Consider the following 27,501-nt stretch of genomic DNA (forward strand, 5'->3'; position numbering starts at 1 on the left):
TTAAAGTAATGATTATTGACCTGTCTGTCTAAAATGCCATGTTTTTATTCCCCCAATTATACCAGTCGTAAAGCATAATTTATTATTTATTTATGATAACACTAGCAGGTTTATTATTTTTTTTCAAGAGCTGCTGCATATTATTAATATTTTTTGTTTGTAAGATGTTTACGTTGAAAGTTTGCACTTAAATTACTTACCTCTTGTGTTAAAAACACCAGGAAATACAGTAATTGAATTACTGCACTTTATTGTTGTCTGTGACTGGAGTTTTATTGTATTATTAATCCCATCCAACAAAATGACGGTCATATAGTAAGCCTTATTTTTTTTTTCCTCATAAAAAAATAAAACATAACATTGGTATGAAATTTTGTTGTTTAATTTTGCTATTAAAAAATGTGGTCTTTCTTATATTTTTAAAATACTGTACGAACACACACAACAAATGTTTACTATCGTATCGTTTTCACTCTGTATCGAACCGTATCGTTCTTAAACTGTATCGAATCGTATCGAATCGCTCGGCCTTAAAAATGTATCGTTTTTTAATCGAATCGTAACCTGTGTATCTAGATACATATCGAATCGGCTTCATGCCAGAGATTCCCAACCCTAGAATTAACCCTGTGCCCCTGCTTAACACACCAATATCTCTGTCTACTCTAGATATAATACAACGGGATAGATTACATTGTTGTCATAGAAGTCCATGGATTAGACTTCTAGTAGTACATCGTTTGTGTATATAACATATCTTTGTGTGCTTGTCCTCGATAATAGCGTATTACTAGGTCGCGGCGCAGCACATTTGTTCCCGGAAATAATTAGCCCCCACACGAGCGAAGATATGAGGAAAACAGACGTCTTTGGAAATATTGTTACGGCGAAAAGGATATTTTTACGGCGAAAAGGGCACCTGACGAGCCTACAACCTCGAAGACCCGCGAACTGCGAAGGAGTGGATTCGTGACCCGTTTGTGAATAAACAGAGAGATCGCATATGACGGCGACCTTATTAAACGTACATTTGAGACAAAAACTCTACCGAGGTTCTGGATTAAAGTCATTCTGGAATAACCTGACATCGCGACAAGAGCGTTGAAAACCTTGCTACAATTTTCAACATCGTATCTTTGTGAAGCGGGCTTCTTAATGAATGTTTAACGACAAGGCGAAGTCGTTAATGGTGAGCGCGGTGTGCAGCTGTTGTTTGAAGCTTACATGGCAGGATGAATCTGAGGAGAACTTTTCTACAAGTCCTTCCATGATCAAACGTAAGTTAATATTCCATTCTTTCAAGAAAGTTTGTAGTGTTTACTTTGGAATCGCGGTATTTGCGCATTTTGCGGCTATGTTTAACGTTACGCGCATGCGCAGAACCGCATCATTGCAATTTTTGATGGGTTGCAAAATTTGTCAGAACACCGGTCCGTGAAAAAAAAGACCCAAATAACACCGGTCCGTGGTGCAAAAAAGGTTGGGGACCCCTGCCCTAACACATTGAAGATTCTTCCGGACTTTCGATGCCGGATGACGAGGACTTTGATGACGAGGATGGATGACGAACATAAAAGCGGAGATGAGAGCGAGGAGGGTGACGGAGACTGAGACGTTGAGGCGGATGACGAAAATGACGGCGATCTAGGCGGTGACCAGAGTGAGTGGCTTTCAAAAAATAAAAAAAATGTTACATGGTCTCGCAATCATGACGTGGCCACACATTATGTCCCCCTTCGCATTCCTACGCCTAGGCCTACCCTCCACGCAGTCGCCAGTCCTGAAACTGCGTTTATTTTTCAATGAAGGAATCATTCGACGGATTTTGGACATGACAAACCTCCAAGGACGCAGGTCAGTCACTTGTTGGACCACACTGACTATTGAGGAGCTGCGAGCTTCTTTCCAAAAATGGACGCTTCTGCCAAATCAACCGGGCAATTAGATTTGATGACAATTCCTGAGAAACCATACGAAGACCCATTGCCTCAAATGTTACATTGGGAGGAAAAAAGTAGTTTTGCCGTTTAGTTTGTAGTGGTTGTTCGTTTAGGTAACTGGTGTTTTGTGTTCGTGAATTCTGTATTAGGCTCGAGTGTATGACGTGGCACTCGCGAGGTTTCCGCCGCTATCGCCATTTTGGAAGCGGGAAACATAAACAGTGAGGCATTTCAACACATGTCGCTCTTTAAAAATGGTTGGAAATTATTGTGCGGTAAAGAATTGCAACAACCGATCGAATAGAAAGGAGAATGTACAGCTCGACGGAACACCATTGAGTTTCTTCCGGATCCCTACATGGAGAAAAGGCGAGGGAAAGGTCATATCTGAACTTACCAAATGTCGAAGAATGGCATGGGTGGCTTCGATCAGAAGGAAGGGCATAACGTTTGATTCTCCAGTTACACACAGAGTTTGCTTTATGCACTTCCACTCCGGTAAGTTAATTTCGTTTGTTTACGCAAATTGCGCTAACTTTGTGCCCTAAGTCGGCCTGTTGTTAGCTATAGCTACAGCTAAACAACTAGCATGCATACATGTGCATTGTCTTCATAAAACATAATTCCTGTCGTTGCTAAATGAAAAAGCTGTAATATTATGACGTGAGAGAATGGCAAAGAATTTGTACACAGGCTACATTTTCTGCAACAAAAAATTTGTACATCCGTGGTCACAGACTAATGTAAACACACATTGCCTACCTTTGCTAGAAAGATGGTGTTGCGGTTTACGATGGTCATAATGTGCAGATCCTGCACCCATCCGCAGCAAAACTGTTCGTAGCTTTGTAGCAATTTGTAGTTTCGGAATTGCTGATGAGTGTAGTAACTTACACCAAACACTAAATACAGCACGATGTTAGTTTTGCGTGGTGGTGGAAGCTTGTCGACATCTTTATTCCATTTGTGATCGGCTTGCTCGTAAGGGTCAACATTGTTCACATCCTTAAAATTGCTCACATATCTGTCCTTCGCCGTGGTAACAAGTTTGTCTCTGTATCGAACTGGCAAGATTTCCTTACTTTTTTCCATCTTTGGCACTCGTAGTTGAATTGTATTTGCCGTTAAGTTTAAATGTCCCGTGATGCAGACGTGCTTCCGAAATGGCTGCATTGTCGCAAATCTCGCATGACGTAAACGCTCGAGCCTAATATTGTTGTTATGTTATATTGTATATATGTTTTGTTAAATTGTTAACATAAATTCTATCATCAAATCAGTTATTGCCACTTTGTCACCGTCTTGTTCTAAAAAAAAAAAATCTATTATTAAGACTTTTACTTATCCAAGCAGGGCCGGCCCAGCCTATAGACCCTACCCACGTGACGTCACAACTCCGGCCTCCTGACTGGTGCCGCCCAATTGTCCATCAACACATCGTGTTTACCTGTTACGGCTACGTACATTCCTCCTATTTACGGCGTGTTTTTCTGCTCGTTAACATTAATAATCAAAATGGTGAAGGCGTGTGTGGCGGTCGGTTGCAATAACAGAGAAGATCGACGGAGAGACTTGAAGTTCTACCGGATTCCGAGAGACCCGGAGAGGAGAGCGAGATGGACTGGTGCAATTCGACGAGAAAACTGGGCTCCAAACGATTACCACAGATTATGCAGTAGTCATTTTATATCTGGTAAGATGCATTTAATATATATTTAAAGGGTTTTGGGCTGACAACCACAATTAAGATCATTGCTAGGCTAATCGCCGACAACATACACGTATGTATGTAGTGAGAGTGCTATCGCTAAACCATATAAACATTAAAAGCCCTAGCTCCATTGACAAATGACATGAAATGCATTAGACTTGACAGTGGATGTTAGCAAGAACAAAAGATTTTGAATTGAAAATTTCGTAACTCACCTTTCCAAGCACAAGATAGATTCCTGCCGAGTTTTCCTGGACGAGGACCTGTTTCACCCAACCAGCAACGAAGTATTTATAAGCCTCCAAGCTCTTAAAGTTTTTCAAACTTTCGTGAGAATAGGCTGATTTTGTGTGGACAAGATAGTTGTACATATCAGGGTAGCTTGCAGATGTCAGGCAAATACGGCGGAGACAGCGGGTCGAAAAACATCGATTTAGGCATCAAATATGGATCTGGCGAATGGATAAACTGAAGCTTTTCCACATAACGCCTTTTATGCAACGCATCAAGTGAGTTTACGGCATCCGAAAGCACCGGGTCTTCCATGAAATGCATTATAAATTGCTCGATCAATTGAGACCATTGATAATACAGACACAAAATGACGGACAAGTGGGCGGAACCATACAGCGATCACGTGATTTTGTGACGTCGGTGGGTAGGGTCTATAGGCGAAATTTTCAATTCAAAATCTTTTGTTCTTGCTAACATCCACTGTCAAGTCTAATGTGTTTCATGTCATTTGTCAATGGAGCTAGCTCGTTGACATTATTAATGTTAACGAGCAGAAAAACACGCCGTATATAGGCGGAATGTACGTAGCCGTAACAGGTAAACACGATGTGTTGACGGACAATTGGGCGGCACCAGTCAGGAGGGCGGAGTTGTGACGTCACGTGGGTAGGGTCTATACGCAGACTTTGCAGCTGCTTAGGGCCCCTGACCACTAGGCGGCCCCCAATCTGGCAATTGTTTCATTTATATTCTATTTTGTTTACTACAGTTTGCTTTATTTGACTTTTGTGAGTTTTGATACTTGATTACAAGCTTAAAAAAAAAAAAAAAAAGTTCTTCTTTCTTTCCTCTTTTAGAAAAAGGTTTGGCGCTAAGTACTGTAAGTAGTGACAATCATTTGGGGTGAGAAGTTTGAAGTATGCAGTGCAACAAAATCTGATTAATATAAAAAATACGGACATATGGGTTGGATTGCATGTATGGGTTTCACAGTACACTGTGACGAAATGGTGGGCCAAAGATATATGGGCCCCTTTGCATTATTTTGCTTAGGGCCCCCAAATGGCCCTGTATCCAGGGAGGGAATTATGTCATATGAAATATTTTACTTTGATTTATATATACATATAGCCTATATAGCAAAGTTAGTTTTGCTATTAGGATAATGCTATTATTGTCCATAGGGGGAATTTAAAAAAATGAAAACTATATATGCTGATGCTACTGAACATTTTGAGTGGTAGAGAGGGAAAAAATATGTAGAAACGACTGAGTTATTACACTTCAAAGGAAAAGTCATAATTTGGACAAAATCCCAAGAATTTAGTGTGATTCAGAAAACTGCCATTGTGTAAAAACTGGGCATGCATAAAAAATTCTGTTATAGCTTACTGACTTATTCAAGCCTCTATGTCATTTGAAATATTCAAATTAGACTTTTGTTCTTTATATATATATATACACAGCATAGTTAGTATTGCTGTTAGCATAATACTGCTATTATTGTCCGCAGGGGGCATTAAAAAAAAAAAAATGTAGATAAGTCTGATGTTACTGAACATTTTGAGTGGCTGAAATTGGAAAACATATTCAGAAATGACTGAGTTGTCACCCTTCAAAGGAAAAGCCATATTTGGGACAAAATCACAAGAATTTAGTGTGATTCAGAAGACTGCCATTGTGTAAAAACTGGGCATGCATCAAAAATTCTTTTGTTATGACATATTGACTTATTCAAGCCTCTAACTATGTCATATGAAATATTCAAATTAGACTTTTGCTTTGTATATACCGTATTGGCCCGAATATAAGACGACCCTGATTATAAGACGACCCCCTCTTTTTCAAGACGCAAGTTTGAAAAAAGACTTTTTGAACCCCAAATTATGTTTTATACAGAAAATAATTACAGTACATCCGAAACAAATGATTATAACAATATATTTGAGAGAAAAAGCATGTTATTTTGCCTCATTCAAATCCTAATATCTGAACATTTAAATATGTAAACTTAAGTGGAATCACATTTGTAAATGAATGATTTCTGGATTTTGAAATGTAAATAAACCTATTGTGATAAAACAAAAGTGCAATAACTGCATTAACCATCAAAGTGAAGTCTAACTGTAATTGTAGTCTTGAAACAAATCTGAATAAGGAAAAACATTGCAATAAAGTAATGCCAACTGGTTAAACTTGAGATATGTCATGACAGAAAATCGTTTCAATGATATCTGGCGCTATCTAGCGTCGTGAATGGGTATAATGTCTAGACTGTTCAGATCATGACGGAACATCGCTTCATTGATATCTGGCGCCATCTAGCGTCGTGAATGGGTATAACGTCTAGACCGCGAATATAAGACGACGACGCTTTTTCAATCTGATTTCAATGCAAAAAAAAAAACACCGTCTTATATTCGGGCCAATACGGTATATGTACAGCATAGTTAGTATTGATGTTACCATAATACTGCTATTATTGTCCACAGGGGGCATTCAAAAAATACTATATATGTGTTGATAGCTATGATAGTACTGAACATTTTAAGGGCTCGAAATTGAAAAAATATTCAGAAAGGACTGAGTTATCACACTTCAAAGGAAAAGCCATATTTTGGATAAAATCACAAGAATTTTGTGTAATTCAGAAAACTGCCCTTCTGTAAAAACTGGGCATGCATAAACAATTCTATTGTTATGACTTACGGACTTATTCAAGCCTCTAACTGTGTTATAGGAATTATTCAAATTAGACTTTTGTTTTATATATATATATACAGCATAGTTAGTTTTGCTATTACAATAATGCTATTATTGTCCGTAGGGGGCATAAAAAAATAAATAAATAAATAAAACTATATATGTGTGGATCGGTCTGATGCCACTGAACATTTTGAGTGGTTGAAAGAGAAAAAATATTCAGAAATGACTGAGTTATCACACTTCAAAGGAAAAGCCATAATTTGGACAAAATCACAAGAATTTAGTCAAAATAAAATAACGCCCATGGATTAAAATCCGCTTATGGTTGTCATGCATTGACTTGGTACTCTTCCATGAGGGCGATACCTTATAGCAGACATGTCCAAAGTCCGGCCCGGGGGCCAAATGTGGCCCGTGGTCAAATTTCAACTGGCCCCCAGCCTCTGTCATAAAATCAATAACATCTGGCCCTCACACAGACTTAATAAATTGGTCAGCAGTACTGCAACCAGCATATGAAGTAGCTTACACACGAAATGCTGCTCCTCATTTACCCACTAAAAGGCAGCAGCACTTTAACCCTATATTGCCAAATGTATCGCATTTGATACACCTAAAATTTCATGATTTTCAGACTAATTTAGAATTTTGACATTTGTTTTTGAAAAAAAAATGATGGATGCAAGTCGACACATGCATCTGCAGGTTCCATGAGAAAACAAAACATGATTTCGCATGGGTTATACGTAGATATTAGAGCGCTTATTACACATTCATTTTGACTTCACAAATTTGAAAAGAAGGTTTCATTAGGACCTTATTTTTATAATTTTGGGATTCTCTGATAATTGCTTCATTTTGCAGGTATTTAAGGGCTAAGCAACATTACTCATTGTTACCCTCTACTTCCAATTTTCTATAATGGCGACAATCATCAAAAAAAAGTTGACTGTGACGGCCGACGCTTCAAGGATAGGTGGAAATTGGACTATTTCTTCACTAAAATACGCAACAACTGTGTCTTGCCTCATTTGCAAAGAGACAGTCGCTGTTTTTAAAAGATTTCAATGTGAGGCGATATTACCAAACAAGACACGCTGACATGTACGACAAGATTACAGGGCAGATGCGCGAGAAATAGAAGCAACTTGAAGCTAGTTTAATTTCACAACAGTAGTATTTCGCAAGAGCCCGAGAGTCGAAAGAGAACGCCGCAAAGGCTAGTTGCGAGATTGTTGAAATTATTAATTAAAAAAAAAAAAAAATTTAAATGTGACATACTGAATGGCTTGCTAAATTTTGCTTAAATATATTGTTCTACGTAAAGGACGTCAGCCAAAGTCGGCCCCCCACATTTTTACCACTCCAAATCTGGCCCCCTTTGCAAAAAGTTTGGACACGTTTTGCCTTATAGTGATGGGCGATACCAGTGATTTTGGATTCAATCCGATACCAAGTAATACCAAGGCCAAATATTGCGATCCCGATCCGATATCGATACCGGAAGTTCATATTTTATATACAACACATATAGTATATTTATATACACAACCCGGCAGAGTTCTCAGCCATTCTGAATATATCTAATGTACAACTACAGCAAGCACTCAAAAACTGTTAAAAGTCTCTTTGTGTCAAATATGCATTGCAATGGAAAAACTGCTGCTTTTAATAACTAGCAAAGCAGTTTCCCTACAAACTCACAAACAAATCCATCAACAACAAAATCTGATTAGTCAGTCTCACTCTTTATATCATTATTACTTTTATTTCATATTTTGGCTGGGGGTGCGACTTATACTCCGGAGCGACTTATGTGTGGAATTATTAACACATTATGATATAATTTCACATGTTATTTTGGTGTTTTGCAGTGACACTGATGGTTTTGTAAAGTTGTTAGCATGTTCTTATGCTATAGTTATCTGAATAACTCTTTATAGCTATGGCCACGTTCGCGTTCTGCCTTTGGCAGTGTATGTTCAATTGAATTATTGACTTTTTTATCTTGAAATGGATGCATTTAGTTTGTGGCGCTTTCACGCCCACGTGAGGGCGCACTCGCACTTGTTTACGTGACACGCCAGAAGAAGACTGACAGCTATGTAGCTCTGAGTGATAGTGACGAGATTTGTCGTTCACTTGAGCAAACGAATCCATTCCGGTTCGTTCAGTAAAAAGATTCGTTCAAACAAATCGTTCAACGAATCGTTCGCCCCCCTCATCTCCCTCCCCGCCCAAACGAATCGTTCGGTTACTGAACGGGAAGTGACGTTGCCGAACGAATCACCAAAGACCGCTTCGCAGTATAACTGAACGGGAAGTGACATTGCTTGGTCCCTCCCTCTCTTCCACATTGACCACTCGTCGTAGTTTCAGAAATGAGTGACAGGCGGTATCATTCTGCTTTCACAGACAGCCTCGTCTCCCTCCTGCTGCTGCAAAAGCGAGGGAGAACTTCCGCGTCGTCTGTCCTAGTTCTATGGGCTCAAAGTCATGGCTCGTGCTTGCATTTCGATTTAGGACACGGTTAAACATTTTCCTTTTGTGAGGGGAGTAGGGGGCGGGGGCGCACGGACTTTCTTTAGCAGGTTCTTGATCACACATACAATCACATATACAGCATGTTTGCTGTCACGAAAATAAAAATACATCGAAAGTTTAATTTCTGAATATGGAACGACCAACACATCATATTTACATCTCGCTCTGTTGTATTTTTGTTTTTTAGTATTAAGATGATCGTGTTGAATTTTTGCACTGGTATTAATAAATAAAATAATCCGGTCAGCTCCCCTGTCGTCCCCGCATCTCAGATCGTCAAATGCTGACGAGAAATAATTGTTTGCTCTTTACGATGTCGCCTTTCTACTCTCATTAGTCTGTTAAGAAAAATGTAGACATATTGCGACATCTCCCGTGTCCGCGTGCTTTGTTTTTTGGGCGCTTGAGTAGCACATGATGGACGGATTGACATAATTTGTCAAACCAACCAACACCTGACACGAAGAAAAACAAAAAAAACACTCGGAAAAAAATTACATGTATATACAGTTTCATTGCAAATCAGTATTATGGTGATCATATTGTTTTTTTGCACTGGTATTAATAAATAAAATAATCCGGTCAGTTCCCCTGTCGTCCCCGCATCTCAGATCGTCAAATGCTGACGAGAAATAATTGTCAGCTCTTTACGATGTCGCCTTTCTACTCTCATTAGTCTGTTAAGAAAAATGTAGACATATTGCGACATCTCCCGTGTCTGCGTGCGTTGTTTTGGGCGCTTGAGTAGCACATGATGGACGGATTGACATAATTTGTCAAACCAACCAACACCCGACACGCTGACACGAAAAAAAAAAAAAAAAAAAACACTCGGGAAAAAATTGACATGTATATACAGTTTCATTGCAAATCAGTATTATGGTGATCATACTAAATATTTTTTTCTGTGCACATATGAGGTAAATATCGCTGCCATGAAGCCTCCATATAGTGACAGTTCTCTGCCCGCTTCACTGCCGTCACGCGACCGCAGCTCAGCTTTTGCTTGCCTCGTAGCTACCCGTGTTTTAAATTACTGTAAATTTGATAGTATGTCGTCATAGGCAGTCACGAGTTTGTTGAGAAAAGTACTACTCTAAACAATGCTCGCTAGATTTGTGTGGTGCTTTTGTCTGTTTGAGCAGCATTTGATAGGGTCCACGTTAACAAATATGTGACAAAGTCATTTCCTTTCATTTTCTGATTCATTCACCGCATAGTCATTACTGGAAAATCAAGTTAGCAGCAAGCTAGGTCAGGAAACGGAGGACCGAGTCACTGAACGGGAAGTGACAAAACTCAGTCTTGCCCCCCTGCCTGCACGCTGGCTGCTTATTGGCCACACGTGGACGTGAGTGACAAACGCCCTGATTCTGTTTCCGGTCCCTCCCCTGCCCGCGATGAGGCTGGCGTCTGATTGGTCGTGTGCGATGTCAGAAGACGCTGCCGCTTGCTCAACGCCCTCCCACGCAGCGAACAAGCACCACCTTCATAGAACGAATCAGTGCAGATGATGATTAGTTCGGTCTCGTTCACCAAAACAATTCGTTCAAAAAGAACGAATCGTTCGCGACCGATACAACACTACTGAGTGAGTGAGTTAGCTAGAGAGAATAGACGGATGCAAACCTACTTTCATTGTTTATGCTTTTAAATCATCTCTACAGAGGCAACGCCTGCGTGTATCATCTTTTCTGTTGTTGTTGTTTGTTTTCCACCCGCGATCGGACACTTAGAGCCAGTTGTGTGGTTGTTTGAACGATGTGCTAATGATAGCGAACGCATGCTAACCTGTTACTTATTACTAATAGTACCTAATTATCATTTATTTACGTTGATGCGAACCTGTTTTCTATCGAGGACCAAATTGATTCAGCAAATTATACGAACATAGAGCATTGTCCTTTGGGAGTTCGCTGTACAGCCAGGACCGAGCTGTAGTGTAGGACAGTATATTCACATTTCGTTGTTCATGCACTGTACACTGTATATTTATTTAGCATGTTGTTCTCTATTGTATTTTTATATTAAATTGCCTTTCAAGATGACATGTCTGTTCTATGTGTTGGATTTTATCAAGTAAATTTCCCCCCAAAATTCGACTTATACTCCGGTGCGACTTGTATATGTTTTTTTTCTCTTCGTTCGGCATTTTATGGCTGGATCGACTTATACTCAGGAGCGACTTGTAGTCCGAAAAATACGGTAATTATGCTCACTCGCCACCCTGTGGTCTGGGGTGTGAATTGCAACCTGTCAAAATGACAGATGGACTTCAGTTTTTTCTGTCACCGTTTTAAAAAATCGGTCAACGACGGAAAATATTCGGTTAACGCGACCCCTGGTTACAGTCATACTTCACTGTCACTATAGTCATTTGACCTTTTTTATATAATGCGGTATGAACTTTGCTTTTCACAAACAAGATGTAGCTACAACTTTCCATTACAAAGCATACTCAATGGTGCTGCAAAGTTCTTTTTAGGTAAACATGACAAAAACACCATATTTATTGTTTGATATTGCACATCAGCCACTTATGCTTATATTGCCTCGGATTATCTATTAGCACCTACGTTACCTGGATAAGTCCTGCCTTTCGCAACCGCCACTTCTAAGAGCTTTGCTTTTGCTCCGGCGGCGTGGTTTTTTTTGTCGTGTCCTCCTCGGCTTGAGCGGCAGGTTTTTCATTTAATTCATCATGTGCTTCGGGATGCACCTGAAGGTGTTTCGTGAGGTTTGTGGTATCACCACAATATCTGACAGTTTTGGCACAAACTGTGCACTTAGCCTCGTTGCTATTTATTGAATTGAAATATGTCCAAACCAGACACTTCTTTTACGTTCTGTCGTCAATGCCGCAGCCATGCTACCAGCCTGCCAGCTTTCAAATGTTTGTTGTGGCAGTGTTGGTGCCTCGTGAGAGGGGCGGAGGAAAAGCATGCTGATCGATACACAGGATAGGGACGTAAATGGGGGCGGGAGCAGACGCCGGTGCACTGCTTATGTGCGTGTAGAACGCGAAAGGGAAAAGTAGTAGAAAAGATTTTCACAAAAATATAGACAAAGAAAATATAATACTGTATAGTAATTCCAAATATCGATACTTTTGCTCGGGGATCGATACCTAAAACCCAACGCGCTGGATCGAAATATCGATATTTTGGTATCGATCTTCCCATCATTAATACCTTACTTCAAAGCATGTCATGTGTTGTACCTCATTTTAAAGCTGAAGGTCTAATCTTTACAATGATATCAGTCATTTAGTTGCTGCTCAAACAGTGTGCAAACAGTTTGCATGTTAATTTGGATAGCAATTAACCACTTTTAGTCACATTTCACAGGTCAAAACATTCACTGATCCTCCTTTTAAAAACTTGCTACTTTCATGTTTTATACATTATTTTAAAGCTTAAAGTCTAATCTTTACAAATATCAGTCATTTAGTTGCTGCTGAAACCGCGTGCAAACAGTTTGCATGTTATTCTGACCAGTATTTCAGCAAGTTTAGTCACATTTTGCTGGTGAAAACATTCACTGCTCCTCCTTCTTAAAACATGCTAATGTCATGTGTTGTACCTCATTTTGAAGCTTAAAGTATTATCTTTACAAAGATATCCGTCTTTTAGTTGTAACGTAAACCATACCCAGACAGTGTGCAATTCAGTTTGTAAAATATTCATGCTTAAATGTGGACAGTATTTCTGCACTTTTAGTCACATTTCACAGGTCGAAACATTCACTGCTCCTCCTTATAAAAACATGCTAATGTCATGTTTTGTACCTCATTTTAAAGCTTAAGATCATATAATCTTTACAATGGTATCAGTCATTTAGTTGTTGCTCAAACCGTGTGCATGTTAATCTGGAAAGTATTTCAGCACGTTTCGTCACATTTCACAGGTCAAAACATCCAAACTCTGTCAGGAAAGCTCAAGTTTGAACTTCAAGACAAGAGTTACCTCAATAGCTCGATTAGAAAAATGAATACGACCAACCAAAGATTGCCTGCTTCGAAGACTTTATAAACATGATATATCAACGGTACAAAATGATGTGATTCAGCCAGGAGCTGTGATCACCCAGAAGTACAATAGAGGCTGGACATTTACACTGTTGAAAGGGCGTTACCCAAGGATGCTTACTGTGAAACGATACCTATGAAAACAAAAGTAAAACTTAAGTGTCAACGCTGGTGGTTTTCCACAGAAAAACATCTCCAGTAAAGGAAAAACCACCTCAAGTTATGACTTTGAACACCGGCTCTGGCTAGAACGATGATGAGCTCAGTCTGATAAGCCACAGTCGCCCATTGTATTCATTCAGGGCATATTGGAAAACACAGAAACATAACAGTCCATATTTGGGCATGTTGTGCTCCAGTCTACAATAGTCAAGGCTATGGGAAGGCACACTCAAACAGGTTAATATAACAATGATTCTCTATGCTACAATGTTCTCATGCAAGCATAACAAAAGCATACAAAATATGATGTATAATGATAGTGTTTTAAGCATGAAGAAATTCTTTCACATGCTCTTCCTTCTTAAAACATGCTACTGTCATGTGTTGTGGGGCACTGTGAGCTGATGCCTATAGCCACGGGACCAAAGACAACCAAGGATTAACCCTTTGAGGCGGTATCATATTGTTTTAAAGAGTACTTAACAGGAGTCCTGAGGGGGACAAATTTCGCACATCCCTGTTTAAACTGTTCATCAATTGCTACATTTCTTCCACCACTTGATAAAGCTAAGTTCTAAGGCCACATCCATGTTTTTACGATCCCCTGTCGGGGCTCGTGAGGGGGATTGAAGGAGAAACGATATCGTCATCGCACACACCGTATAATTGTCTGCATTAGTCTAACACATATATAGTCTAACACATACATATGGTACAGGTTTTCGTAGGCACTGTCTAACTGTTTGCATTAGTCTAACACACGTAATATAATTAATCAGGAAATAGTATCATTTTCATATTTACGGTAGGACTACACTACTAATATAAAATAAATAGCACACCATAGTTTAATGAGAAGAAATAGAAGCGATACACAATGCCGTCTTATCACAAGAGTGACGCACCAACTCGGATAATCTGCTCTCCCAGCAAACTCCAAGGACAAAGCGCTTTGTCCTAAAACAAGTACAACCAGCCTGGGCAGCAAAGTTGATAGCGGGCGTCCCAATCCGCGCACGAACCTAAGCCGCCCAAAACCGGCCACAGCAGGGGCGGCCCAAAAGCAACGCCCAGAAACGCCTTCGACAAGACCCGCGTCAGCAAAGACTTCAAAAAGACTGGACACTGAGATAAGACAGATTTCTTCTGCTCGGAAACATGTAGCCTTGTTTTGGATCCAGAATTGTCCCTCCGTCGTCTGTTTTTGCCTTGTTTTTTACCATTGTCAACAAATAAATTGTCAACCTGTTTTCGGCGAGTGTTCTTCAAGCTTTTGAAACATGGAGTCAGTGTGCAAAGGGTTAACAGAGGAACGCGCGGAGTTTGGCTTCCTCCTGGCCTGGCTCTTCGGGGGCGTCGAGCAGCGGAGCACATTTCCGTTCTGTTGCCGGCCTCCCCGTGGGGTTTGGGCTGGGAGGACTAAATTCCTTCACTCCTTTTGAAGCTTCAAGTCTAATCTTTACAAAGATACTCATTTTTTAGTTGTAACGTAAACCATGCCCAGACAGTGTGCAATTTAGTTTGGAAAATATTCATGCACAATTGTGGCCACTATTTCAGCACGTTGAGTCACATTTTACACGTCAAAACATTCACTACTCCTTCTTCTTAAAACGTGTTAATGTAATGTGTTGTACCTCATTTTAAAGCTATAGACTTCATAATACTTTACAGGACACGGGAAACGGGGCCGATCCCTAGGGGGGCCTATTTTTAAAAAAAACTTCAAACATTTTCAAAACCAAAGCTGCAAAACCAAAAGAGGCACCTGCTTTAGCCATATGGAAGTCTCCATGAGCAGCGGCTTGAAAGAATTCAAAGTCGTTCTCTAATAAAATCCCGATTCATTATTTTTTATATAAGTATAACAAATAAGTATAACAAAACATAAAATGGCTATAAAATTCTCAGATTTTACACTAGATGCACAAAAATCACCAAATGCAGAGATAATCACCTATATTTTCAGGATCAATAGCAATATTAAACATGTATATATGTTTTTGCCCAAAATAGCAACTTCCATCCCCCCCAGTTTTCAACACATAATAAATCACTAAATTTTCACATCAGAAACTTAATACTTGAGGAAACCATGCAGAATAAACTATATATTGTAAATAAATTATTAATAAATTGTTAGTGATGCACGATAATGTATTTTTCAACCGATACCGATAACCGATAATTTCCTCCTCATTCCAACCGATAACCGATAATGTCAAGCCGATAATTCTATTAAAAGATTTATGTAAAAATTTAAAGTATACACAAAAGAAAATATTACTGTGCAAAAATATAATTTATTGCTCTTTTTTTCAACATAAAGTATGAACAAGTCGTCAGTTCAAACATCTAAATAATGACAGATTGTCTGACATTGTGTAATGGTAAACCTTTGGCAACAATTACTTACAGAGTAAATACCTAAGTTGCACAAAAATGCATTTAAAAGTAAGCCATTCCTAACATATATAACATTAATCCGCTGCAAAACACACCTCCTTAAAACTAGTCAGTTTTAAGTGTAAATCTATTGGCAATAAGTGAAATTATCTGCCATCGCTTCAAGTGTATTTCTCTCAGATTTCTTGGAAGAAAAATAGCTAGCTGAAAATAATCTTAACAGCCTTGTTTTAAGCAATACATTATTATACTTAATCCTAAAAAAAAAAAAACTTGAAGAAGGAAAGATTTTGAATAATATTTGTGGCTACAGAATATTGATTTGAGAATTTGATTACCTACTGTGACTGTAATTGAGCAGAGAAATAAGTTAAATAATTTCAAAAGTGATTGCTAATGTTATATGCTTTGTTGCACACTGTGAAAATGATTACCTCAGAAGAGCGAGATGTCATGTTCCCATTCTGGAGCGCTTTGTTTACATTTGCGGCTTTCACGACATTTGCGTTACAGCAACTAAACTGCTACACGGCAGTACTATTTGGACGGAGTTGGAGCTCGCATCCACGTGCGTGTTGTTTTGTGCCTGAGTTTTATTAAGCCGAAAATAAAGGCAGCGTTACAAAGTCATCTGACCGCTCGTCATTTCACATTGTGAATGCATTATTGACTGGCTCACTTCGTTTTCTCCATGTTTAAATTATCTTATAACCACTGTGCCGTCATGATAAGCTTGCTTACTGGACATCACTTTTTCATGAAGAATGGTGGTCGTATAAACTGCATTATTTCTTTTATCCAGGGCCTTGGTTCTCGGGTCATTAAGGTATAAAAGAAAAACAAACTGCGTCTCGTCTCGGTGGCGGATAATCCGGCCGGTTCGCCGCGGCGTATTCGGGTCCTGGCTCTGCTCGCACGCCGTGGGGGAATGCTCGAGAAACCAGGGTGTTTGCCGGAGGTCCAAAGGCCGGGGAACCGGTCTCGGCCCGCCCCGCCTATGGCGAGGCGGCGGCGGCCTGCCGGACTGGCCAGAGCGGCGGGCTCGTCAGAAGACGGCTACTTGCCGACTATCGGTCTCCAGTAGTGCCGGTGTTTAGCCTTAGATGCGAATTTACCACCCACCTTGGGCTGCATTCCCAAACAGCCCGACTCTGTATCGTCACAAGCCCTGTAGTTTAACTTAGTGTTTACAATAGCTTTAGCATTCCTGCTAGCAGCAGCCTCGTATTTGTTCCAAAATTCTTTGTGATGCAGTTTTAAATGGCTGCTGGGTTAGTGGTTTTGAATGAGGACGCGTTCTTTCTGCCTCGTGGAACTTATACGGTACGTTTTGCAGATGGCGAGAGCGTCGTTTTTTTAGTAACAGCCACCATAATATTCAACTACTTCTTGTCTTGTAACTCCGCCTCCTCAACCCCTCCTCCCTCAGGGGCTTCAGAGAGGGGAGGGGTTGAGGAGGCGACTTGCTGAATTCTTCAGTTGCGCACATTTGGAGGCTAAATCAAGTATATAATTATCGGATTGCATTATCGGTTGAATTTTTTAATTATCTGGATTATCTGTGTGACGTCATAATTGCCATTATCGGCCGATAATTATCGGTGACCGATATTATCGTGTATCTTTATAAATTGTATACAATATCGCAATGTATTATACAATATATTAGATTAGAATCGTCCTATATTGTGTAAAATGCAACTATGGAGCATTTCCCTTTACTGTGCATTGTAAATGAAAATCTCAAAGTGACTTGCAAGTATAAAATCTAAATAAACATGAAATGTGCATGAGATAGTCATATGTTCAGGCGGTGCAAATAATCGAAATGAATGAGTAGCTGTTTTAAAGTTAATGCTTTGAATATTGCAGGTGAGAAAGTATTGAACATAGAATATGCATGCAAATGAATACTGGACTATTGCTGCTGGTGTAGATGTTCTTCCAAAGGTGCACGGAGTCAAAGTAGATGAAGATCTGCTTGTTGCCATCGGCGTAGGGGTTGGTGTAGGACCATGGTGTTTTACTGAGAGTTATTAGATTGAAATGTTACATAAAAAAAAAATGTAAAAGCTGATTGTTTTTAAATATGGAAGTAGAAATGTCTAAAATAAAATCTCGATACAAAATCCAACACGGCAGCCATAGCAAAACAATGAGGTTTTTACTAGAATTGCTTGTGAATAAATGCTTAAATCCCTGGATTCTTTATAAATACAGCCGTAAAACATTCTCGATTTTTGGTTAGAAGCAAAAGAAACCGTGCACGAAGGATTAACTTCACTTAAAAGGCTCATCTTTAAGTTCACTGTGGCGCCGCCTTACCACCAGTCCATAGCAGAGCTTTTTACGTTGAACTTCTTGTGAATGCTTCAATCCCTGAATTCTTAATATATATATATGGGCGTAAAACAGTCCCGATTCCTGGTTAAAAGTCAAATCAATGGGCAGTTTGAATGTACTTTACTTAAATCTATATATCAAAGAATGATGCTAGTGCGTTAGCTTTGTTATAATAAGGGGGCTGCCACAATGGCTTTTTCTGTTCAAAATTCTTGTGAATAAATGCTTAAATCACTGAATTCTTTATAGATATGGACGTAAAACAGTCTCGACTCTTGGTTAAAAGCAAAAACCGGGCAGTTATTTTACATAAATTTGTCAAAGAATGACGCCAATGGCTCCCATTGATTTTTTTCACGACGTTTCAAAATGCAAGCACTGTACGAAAAATATAATAATAATCGGTGTAACAGATGTGTGTCCCAGATGTAGGGATGGTGCCCAGTCTGGATATTAAGCTGGTTCACCTGCAATCACATTAGGTTTTATTTAGAAAGTTAGGTAAGATTGGATGTTTCTTTGGCATTTCACAATCATAAGCACTTCATAAGGTATGCTACCATCCCATCAGATCACAAGAGGAAATCTCACGCGTTGATAAATATTTCTGTGTGTTTTTGCTGTTTACCTTTATCTTTCAAATCGTTCACTCTGTAATGTTTTTATAAACTACGACTGAATAAATTTAACACTGATTTATCACGAACAGATTAACCCATTTCCACTGCCTACCCATTCCTCTTTGTCTGCAGTTTACAAGTGAGGCTGGCTAGTTAGCTAGTTAAAGCAGAAATGTGAAGTCATTTCAAAACATGCTAAATAGGGTCACAATCAAAGTAATTCAACATTGTCCAACAGATAAAGCATGAAAAAATCATTTATATGTTGTATATTTGAAAAAATAATCGCGTTTCCGAAGTTCGAGCCTGAAAGGGGACGAACCCGGAAGTGATACGTCACACCAGGAACAGCGATGGCAGCTCTATACATACGGCTGCCATACAAAGCCCTTCAAACAATGATTCAAACAGCCATATAAGCGATAGATCCAGCGCAATGGAGGAGATCCAAGTTTTTGAAGAGTTGGAGGAAGAAGAGGAGGTTGGAATTTTATGTTGGACCTAATATGTATTAGCCATATATATATATCCCGCACAGCGGTTGCGCTAGACATTTTCGTTGTCTGTCATTTTGACTGACAGGGTCATAAAACCCGGTCATAATCTATTTTTACCCGTCACTTAAATTTTTTAAATGATAATGATGACATATTCAATAGTATTTAGTTTTCATTCATTTTTAAATAATATTGTAACGCTTGCTTGGCGGCGAAAAATTAGACACGGAAGTCGTGGTATTTTTCTCCCTCTTTTTACTCTGCTTACCACCAACAAAACAACAACTGCGCCCCCAAAGAAAAAGAGGCAACTATATAGACCCCAATCACAAACGTCAAACAATGATCTTAATTGTGGTTGTCAGCCCAAAATCTTCTAAATATATATTAAATGCATCTTACCAGATATAAAATGACTACTACATAGTCTGTGGTGATCGTTTGGTGTCCAGATTTCTTGTCGAATTACAGCAGTCCATCTCGCTCTCCTCTTCGGGTCTCTCAGAATACGGTAGAACTTCAAGTCTCTCCGTCTATCTTTTCTGTTACTGCAACCAACCGCCACACACGCCTTCACAATTTTGATAATTAATGTTAACGAGCAGAAAAACACGCCGTAATAGGAGGCATGTACGTAGCGGTAATGTGCAAACACAACGAGCTGACACACAATATGTCGGCTCCAGTCAGGGGGGCGGAGTTGTGACGTCATGTGATTGGGGTCTATACACAGGCGGCAATGTAGTCCACGCGGGTGCACCAATAAGAACATCGCGTTGATGTGTCAATCACGTTGCCGCCGCCAGACCCCGGTGACGCTACAATATTCTGACAGAATAGCCAACGACGTCATGCATTAAGAGAGACAATAACTAATTAATATGCTCACTCGCCACCCTGTGGTCTGGGGTGTGAATTGCAATCTGTCAAAATGACGGACGGACTTCAGTTTTTTCCGTCACCGTTTTAAAAAAAACGGTCAACGACGGAAAATATTCGGTTAACGCGACCCCTGATCTGTACATATCTTACCCAAAATAAAACAAGAGACACATAATTGCCACTAAAAGAAAGAAAACTTACCGAAATATGTGTGGAGCACAAATAGCAATTTGCATTGCATTGTGAATACAGCATAAACGTCTCACAACTACTAATTCTCCCACGTTTAGAAGACATAACATGAGTATGGAACGGCGCTGCCCCCAAGCGGCCGGTGGCATTCTCTTCCCTCTTAATGTCCATAAACGGCCTCATTTAAATGTTTGAGGCAATATCCCAGCGGGTCATTCATTGCATGCGTTAATTGCGTCAAATATTTTAACGTGATTAATTTAAAAAATTAACGCCCGTTAACGCGATAATTTTGACAGCCCTAATATTGACACTTGACGAGTGATCAAATTATGTACAGCAGACGTGCTGGGGTCCACATGGTTGCTGACGGCTACAAATCCAAGCAGTTCTTGAAAGCGACGTGCAATACCGCCCGACAAAGTAAAAACAAAACCACAAAAATGCGATATTGGATATTTTCTCACGGCACACTAGTGTGCCACAGCACGCCGGTTGAAAAAACACTGCCTTATGCAAACAAGTAGGAATGTATTTATTGAAATATAAGGTAGTGTTATTTGTGGTTTCCTTAAATGTGTAAGCCCGTGATGGGATAAAATGGGATAAAACATTTTATTTAAATATGCCCCGGATTGAATTAGCATGACGGTAACCTTAGTAACTGTATTAGAGCTCTGCCACTTTGGCACCTCTGTGATGCGTGATTACAAAGACACGTGTAACAAGGGGCGAGTAGTGCGTCCTCATTGAGTACGAATATTTATATAAGAACACAAATATTTTATATACAAACACGATTGTGTAAATACGACAACAAATCTTTTTGTCCCATATCTCCCTCCATCATCTCATATCCCAGAGTTCCTCATGGCGCATGTGATAAAGAAGACGACTGGCCCAGTGCTGCTGACTAGCTAGCCACACCAGGGTTTCTCATCATGGCTGCATCCAAGCTAATCGAGCCGCTGTCAGGCACTGCCGTCCCCCGTTGGCAGCTCGCTCTGCTGGTCGGCGCGCCCATATTGCTCGGGGTGGGAGCCGTGTATCTATTCGACCGCATGGTAGGACTAATGCTACGTTTTGTCTGATTTTGCATGCCTTTGATGCTTCCTTTATATTTCAAAGAAAGAATTGTTTGCAGTGGCATGGTTTGGTTCCTTTTTTCAGGAAACCTTGAACTTCATGTCCAAACTGTTGTTTTCTTCACTGACCAATTATAAATCAACATTTTGGGACCATAAAGACAAAGAAAAAAAAATTCCAAAATTCTTTTGTCAAAAATTTGTAAGATTGATGTCCTATTGACAACCAAACATGCTCACCGAACCGTTTTTAACCTATTTATTCAACATGTTAGGATGAACATTCAACGCAAAAAAAAAAAGTTTTATATTTCAAATCAAATTCAAATCAAATTTATTTATATAGCCCTTTACAAAACCCGAAAGGTCCCCAAAGTGCTTTACAACAAAGACAAACATGGCACATAGTAAATAAAAGGCAGGAAAGTATTATACAATTATACAAAAGAAACGAAACAACGCATCACGATTAGTCAGACAGCAAACAAAACAATAACACAGATAAAATCCGAAAACATTAAAACCAGGCTAAACTAATCTTGGGGAAAGGCGAGTCTAAAAAGGTGTGTCTTTAAACGAGATTTAAAAAGGCCCAAATTTGTAGTGGTGCGGATTTCAGGGGGAAGACTATTCCATAACCTGGGTGCAGCAACCGCAAAAGATTGGTCTCCCCACTGTTTGAGTTTGAACCTTGGGACTTGCAAATGAAGTTGGCTGGTAGAGCGAAGACTCCTGCCAGAGTTACGGATGGTTAAAATTTCTGATAAGTAAGAAGGAGCCTGGCCATTGATAGAATTAAAAACAAACAGTAAAAGTTTAAAATCAATTCTAAAATGGACTGGAAGCCAGTGGAGCGATGATAGCACGGGGGTAATATGTTCACGTCTAGGTGTATCTGTTAAAAATCGAGCAGCAGCATTTTGAACAAGTTGGAGACGAGAAACCGAGGATTTGGGAAGACCAACATAAAGTGCGTTGCAGTAATCCAGCCTTGAGCTTATAAAAGCGTGAATTGCTTTTTCCAGGTCGTGGCGAGTAAGAAAAGGCTTCACTTTGGCCAAGAGACGGAGCTGGAAAAAACTTGCTCTTACAACAGAACTAATCTGTTTTTCAAAGTTGAGCCTGCAATCGAATATCACTCCGAGATTTTTAACATGTGTTTTAAAAAAGGGAGCCAGAGTGCCAGGGTTGGGCTCAAGGGCATTTAACATAGAAGGTGTGCCAAAAGTAATATATTCAGTTTTGCTTTCGTTAAGATGTAAAAAGTTTTGCGCTAGCCACTGCTTCACATCGGATATGCACTCCATTAATTTAGTGAGAGCAGTTTGTTCGTTGGGTCTCAGGGGGAGATACAGCTGCAGGTCATCAGCATAAAAATGAAAAGAGATACTATGTTTTTTTTATAACTGATCCTAAAGGTAGGAGATAGAGTGCAAAGAGAACAGGCCCTAAAATGGAGCCTTGTGGCACCCCACAAGACAGAGAGGTTTGTGAGGAGGAAAATTCCCCAATCATTACTGAGAAGGTCCTATGTTCCAGGTATGATTTAAACTACTGTAGAGCTTTACCACGGATACCTATAAAGTGTTCTAAACGAGATACAAGGACTGTGTGGTCGACTGTATCAAATGCTGCTGTGAGATCTAGTAAAACAAGGATTGCTGGGTTTCCATTATCAACAGAAAGGGCAATGTCGTTGTGCACTTTTAACAGTGCTGACTCAGTGCTATGTCTGGACCTGAAGCCTGATTGAAACTTGTGGAGGGTGGAGTTTGTCTCTAGAAATGTTTGCAATTGAATAAAAACAACTTTTTCTAAAACTTTAGAAAGGAAAGACAAGTGGGAGACGGGTCTAAAATTGGACAGCACGGAGGAGTCGAGATGGGGTTTTTTAAGAAGGGGTCTGACTACAGCCTGTTTGAAGGCAGCTGGGACAGAACCGGTACTGAGAGAGTTATTTATAAGAGCCAGCAGACTTGGTCCGAGGCAACTAAAGCCTTCCTTTAGAAGCCCAGATGGAATTATATCTAACGGACAGTTAGTGGGTTTCATGCCACTAACTATTTCAGATAGAGATGACAATGAAAGGAGATCAAATTGTTCAAAAACAGTGAGCAGTTCTGGAGGATGTACATTATCTGATGAGATACCCGAATTGCAGACATTTTGCCTAACCGAAGAGACTTTGTTTTGAAAGAAAGCGAGAAAGTCCTCACAAGTGGCACCTGACACATCAGTTAAGACAGTGGGGTGCGGGTTTAAAACAGAGTAAATTGTGTATTGTGTATATTTGATCATTCAACATAAACAGCAGGTATAGTCATAGGCGTTTTTGGCCTTTTCCATGCTCTGGTCAAAACAGGTTATGTACAGTAAACTGAAGTATAGTGGGGAAAAAAAATACCCTAATTTTCGGACTATAAGCCGCTACTTTTTTCCCTCATTTTGAATCCTGCGGCTTATAGTCCAATGCGGCTTATTTGATGATTTATTTGGGTTAATAGATAACACTTTATTTTACAACGGCATCATAAGACTGTCATAAGAACGTCATAATTATGACATGACATTATCATGGGCTTTACTGAATGCTTATGACAGATGTCAATATGTGTCATGTGGCATATTATGTCACTAACTCCAAATATGTCCAGCTCAGATCTTTTACGTCCATTCAAAAGTGAGATGATTTGCTGGATGACACTAACCGACATCTATTATAAGCATTCAATAATGCTTATGACGGTGTCATGTAATAATTATGACAGTATTATGGCATCATAAGACTGTCATAAAAACGTCATAATTATGACATGACATTATCATGGGCATTACTGAATGCTTATGACAGATGTCACTATGTGTCATGTGGCATATTATGTTACTAACTCCATATATGCCCAGCTCAAATCTTTTACGTCCATTCAAAAGTGAGATAATTTGCTGCATGACACTAACCGACATCTATTATAAGCATTCAATAATGCTTATGACAGTGTCATGTAATAATTATGACAGTATTATGGCATCATAAGACTGTCATAAGAACGTCATCATTATGACATGACATTATCATGGGCATTACTGAATGCTTATGACAGATGTCAATATGTGTCATGTGGCATATTATGTCACTAACTCCAAATATGTCCAGCTCAGATCTTTTACGTCCATTCAAAAGAGATAATTTGCTGGATGACACTAACCGACATCTATTATAAGCATTCAATAATGCTTATGACAGTGTCATGTAATAATTATGACAGTATTATGGCACCACTATCCAAGCAAATGTTACCAAATACAATAGCTAGCAATTAATGAGACAACTGGAACAGTAACTGAGGAAATAATTAGCACAGAACATGAATTTTGATTGTTATTTACATCTGTAGTGCCGCAATGCATCCTAGGAGGAATGTTGGATGACAACAGTGTTGACAGCAGGTGGCAGCAGAGGTTGACTGTCTCCCCCCAAGGGAGCAGTGATGGCCAAATGAAGATTTTTGAAACAATAAGACTTTGCTTTGGTTCAAAGGTTCATGGTGGTTCATTTGGTTTCATGACAGTCTTATATTGCCTTTGTCAAATAAAGTGTTACCAGTTAATATCTTTTGGTGTAAATCTCCGATAATACAATGAGGACAACTGCGGCTTAGAGTCCAGTGCGGCTTATCTATGAACAAATGCCGTTTTCATGTCAAATTTGGTGGGTGGCGGCTTATAGTCAGGTGCGCATTATAGTCCAGAAATTACGGTACCTTCTAACACAAAAGGGTTTGGAGGACATCTCTGTGTTTAGGTCTTGCACCGATCTCTTAATGAAAATTATGTACACACAATCAAGCTTCTTGATGACACATTTATATACACAAATTGAGGAGACTGACTGTGGGGGGAAAAAATTAAAATATGTAGGCTGAGCCAGTGGTGACCGACTTCTGCCGTACTAACTTCTCCAGCATCATCTGCGCTGACAACCCTTTTCCAGTGGGGCAGTGAGTGTAGATCGCTCATTATCACTAAGCATGTACAGGACATGAGAAAAAATATGTAAGTATCCATTAAAGGGCAACTGAAGAGCTTTTCAGATTCCTCTCTTGAGTGTTTTACTCAGTTGAATTGTATTAAATGCATCATTCACTGTCTCAAAAAGTCACATAAAAAAATATATAATAATTGACCGCGTAGTTTTTGAGTTATGGCTGTAGCAACACCATAGCAACGAGGGACGCGCCGCCCTGCCGACCGCTACCTGATGACGTAACTTCCAGGGAGCCTCGCCACCACTCTGAACACGGAAATATAGCACCACGCTATCCTCGCCATATATTGCAAACATTTTCTGGGTTTTACTCGCGAGATTCGTCATGCCATCTCGATGAAGACTCGAGACTCTATGAGTGGTCAAAAAAAAACCTTCTCCTGCAAAGGTTTGGACTGTTTTTGTGAGCATGCATACAGGTCCCCAATCGGCTCATTGTTTTCATCATTTCAGCGACGACAGCTTTGAAAACCTACAACAATGCAACCTTGGTTTTACAAAGACGTAAGTAGAGGCCTTTACTGGCTTTTGATTCTAAAATTTGATGCACTTCTATTGATAAAAGAGGGGGACTCCTACTGCCTGTTTGTTGAAGCGCGACATTTTTTTGTTGTTGCTGTTGCAGTCATAAGGGGATAAGTTTGCTCACAGATCGTCTACTCATGTGAATAGGTATTATACAGGACTGTCTCAGGAAATTAGAATATTGTGATAAAGTTCTTTACTCTCTGTAATGCAATTAAAAAAACAAAAATGTCATACATTCTGGATTCATTACACATCAACTGAACTATTTCAAGCCTTTTATTATTTTAATATTGCTGATTTTGGCTTACAGCTTAAGAAACCTCAAAAATCCTATCTCAAAATATTAGAATATCATGAAAAAGTATACAAGTAGGCTATTCAACTAATCACCTGAATCATCTAATTAACTCGAAACACCTGCGAGGGTTTCCTGAGCCTTAAAAACACTCAGCTTGGTTCAGTAAACTAACAAGTATGGGGAAGACTGCTGATCTGACTGCTGTCCAGAGGACCATCACTGATACCCTCCATCAGAAGGGTAAGACACAAAAAGAAATTTCTCAAAGAGCAGGCTGTTCCCAGAGTGCAGTTTCAAAGCATATCCACAAAAAGTCTGTTGGAAGGGAAAAATGTGGCCAGAAACGCTGCACAACCAAGAGAGATGACCGCAGCCTTAACAAAATTGTGAAGAAGAGCCGCTTCCAGAATTTGGGGGAGCTTCAAAGACAGTGGGCTGAAGCTGGAGTCCAGGTATCAAAAGCCACAGTTCACAGACGTGTCCGGGAAATGAGCTACAATAGCCGTATTCCCATGGTCAAGCCACTTCTGAACTCAAGACAACGGAAGAAGCGTCTGACTTGGGCTATGGAGAAGAAGCACTGGACAGTTGCAGAGTGGTCCAAAGTCCTCTTTTCAGACGAAAGCAAGTTTTGCATTTCATTTGGAAGTCAAGGCGCCAGAGTCTGGAGAAAGGCTGGAGAGGAGCAAGATCCAAGTTGCTTGAAATCCAGTGTGAAGTTCCCACAGTCAGCAATGGTTTGGGGAGCCATGTCAGCTGCTGGTGTTGGTCCACTGTGTTTCATCAAGTCCAGAGTAAATGCAACTGTGTACCAAGAGATTTTAGAGCACTACATGCTTCCATCTGCTGAAAAGCTCTATGGAGATGAGGATTTCATTTTCCAGCATGATCTGGCACCTGCCCACAGTGCCAAAACCACCAGTAACTGGGGCACTGACCATGGCATCACTGTCCTTGATTGGCCTGCTAATTCCCCTGACCTGAACCCCATCGAGAATTTGTGGGGTATAGTTAAGAAGAAGATGAAAGACACCAGACCTACAAATGCAAATGAGCTGAAGGCCGCTATCGAAGCATCCTGGGCATCAATAACACCTCAGCAATGCCACAGGCTGATTGCCTCCATGCCACGCCGGATTGATGCAGTAATCCGTGCAAAAGGATTCCCAACCAAGTACTGAGTGCATCAATGGACATTTTCAAATGTTTGATTTAGTTTTGCTGTTATAAAATTATTTTTTTACTTGGTCTGAGGAAGTATTCTAATTTTTTGATATAGGA

The 27,501-nt window shown here is 39.8% G+C and overlaps 1 protein-coding gene across 3 annotated transcripts in view; it reads left to right on the top strand.

The window, feature by feature from the left end:
• Positions 1-20,987: 20,987 nt before the first annotated feature.
• LOC130912847 (mitochondrial import receptor subunit TOM70-like) overlaps positions 20,988-27,501 on the top strand; it is an 88,075-nt gene continuing 81,561 nt past the window's right edge. The window contains exon 1 of one of the 3 annotated variants that reach the window (XM_057830929.1): positions 20,988-21,328. In XM_057830929.1, coding sequence (XP_057686912.1) covers positions 21,206-21,328 — 123 coding nt within the window. In that variant the 5' untranslated portion in view covers positions 20,988-21,205. The remainder of the gene's footprint in view (positions 21,329-27,501) is intronic. The other 2 variants (XM_057830930.1, XM_057830928.1) reach the window with 2 other exon arrangements.

The sequence above is a fragment of the Corythoichthys intestinalis genome, chromosome 3 (genome assembly GCF_030265065.1).
Source record: "Corythoichthys intestinalis isolate RoL2023-P3 chromosome 3, ASM3026506v1, whole genome shotgun sequence".
Taxonomy (NCBI): domain Eukaryota; kingdom Metazoa; phylum Chordata; class Actinopteri; order Syngnathiformes; family Syngnathidae; genus Corythoichthys; species Corythoichthys intestinalis.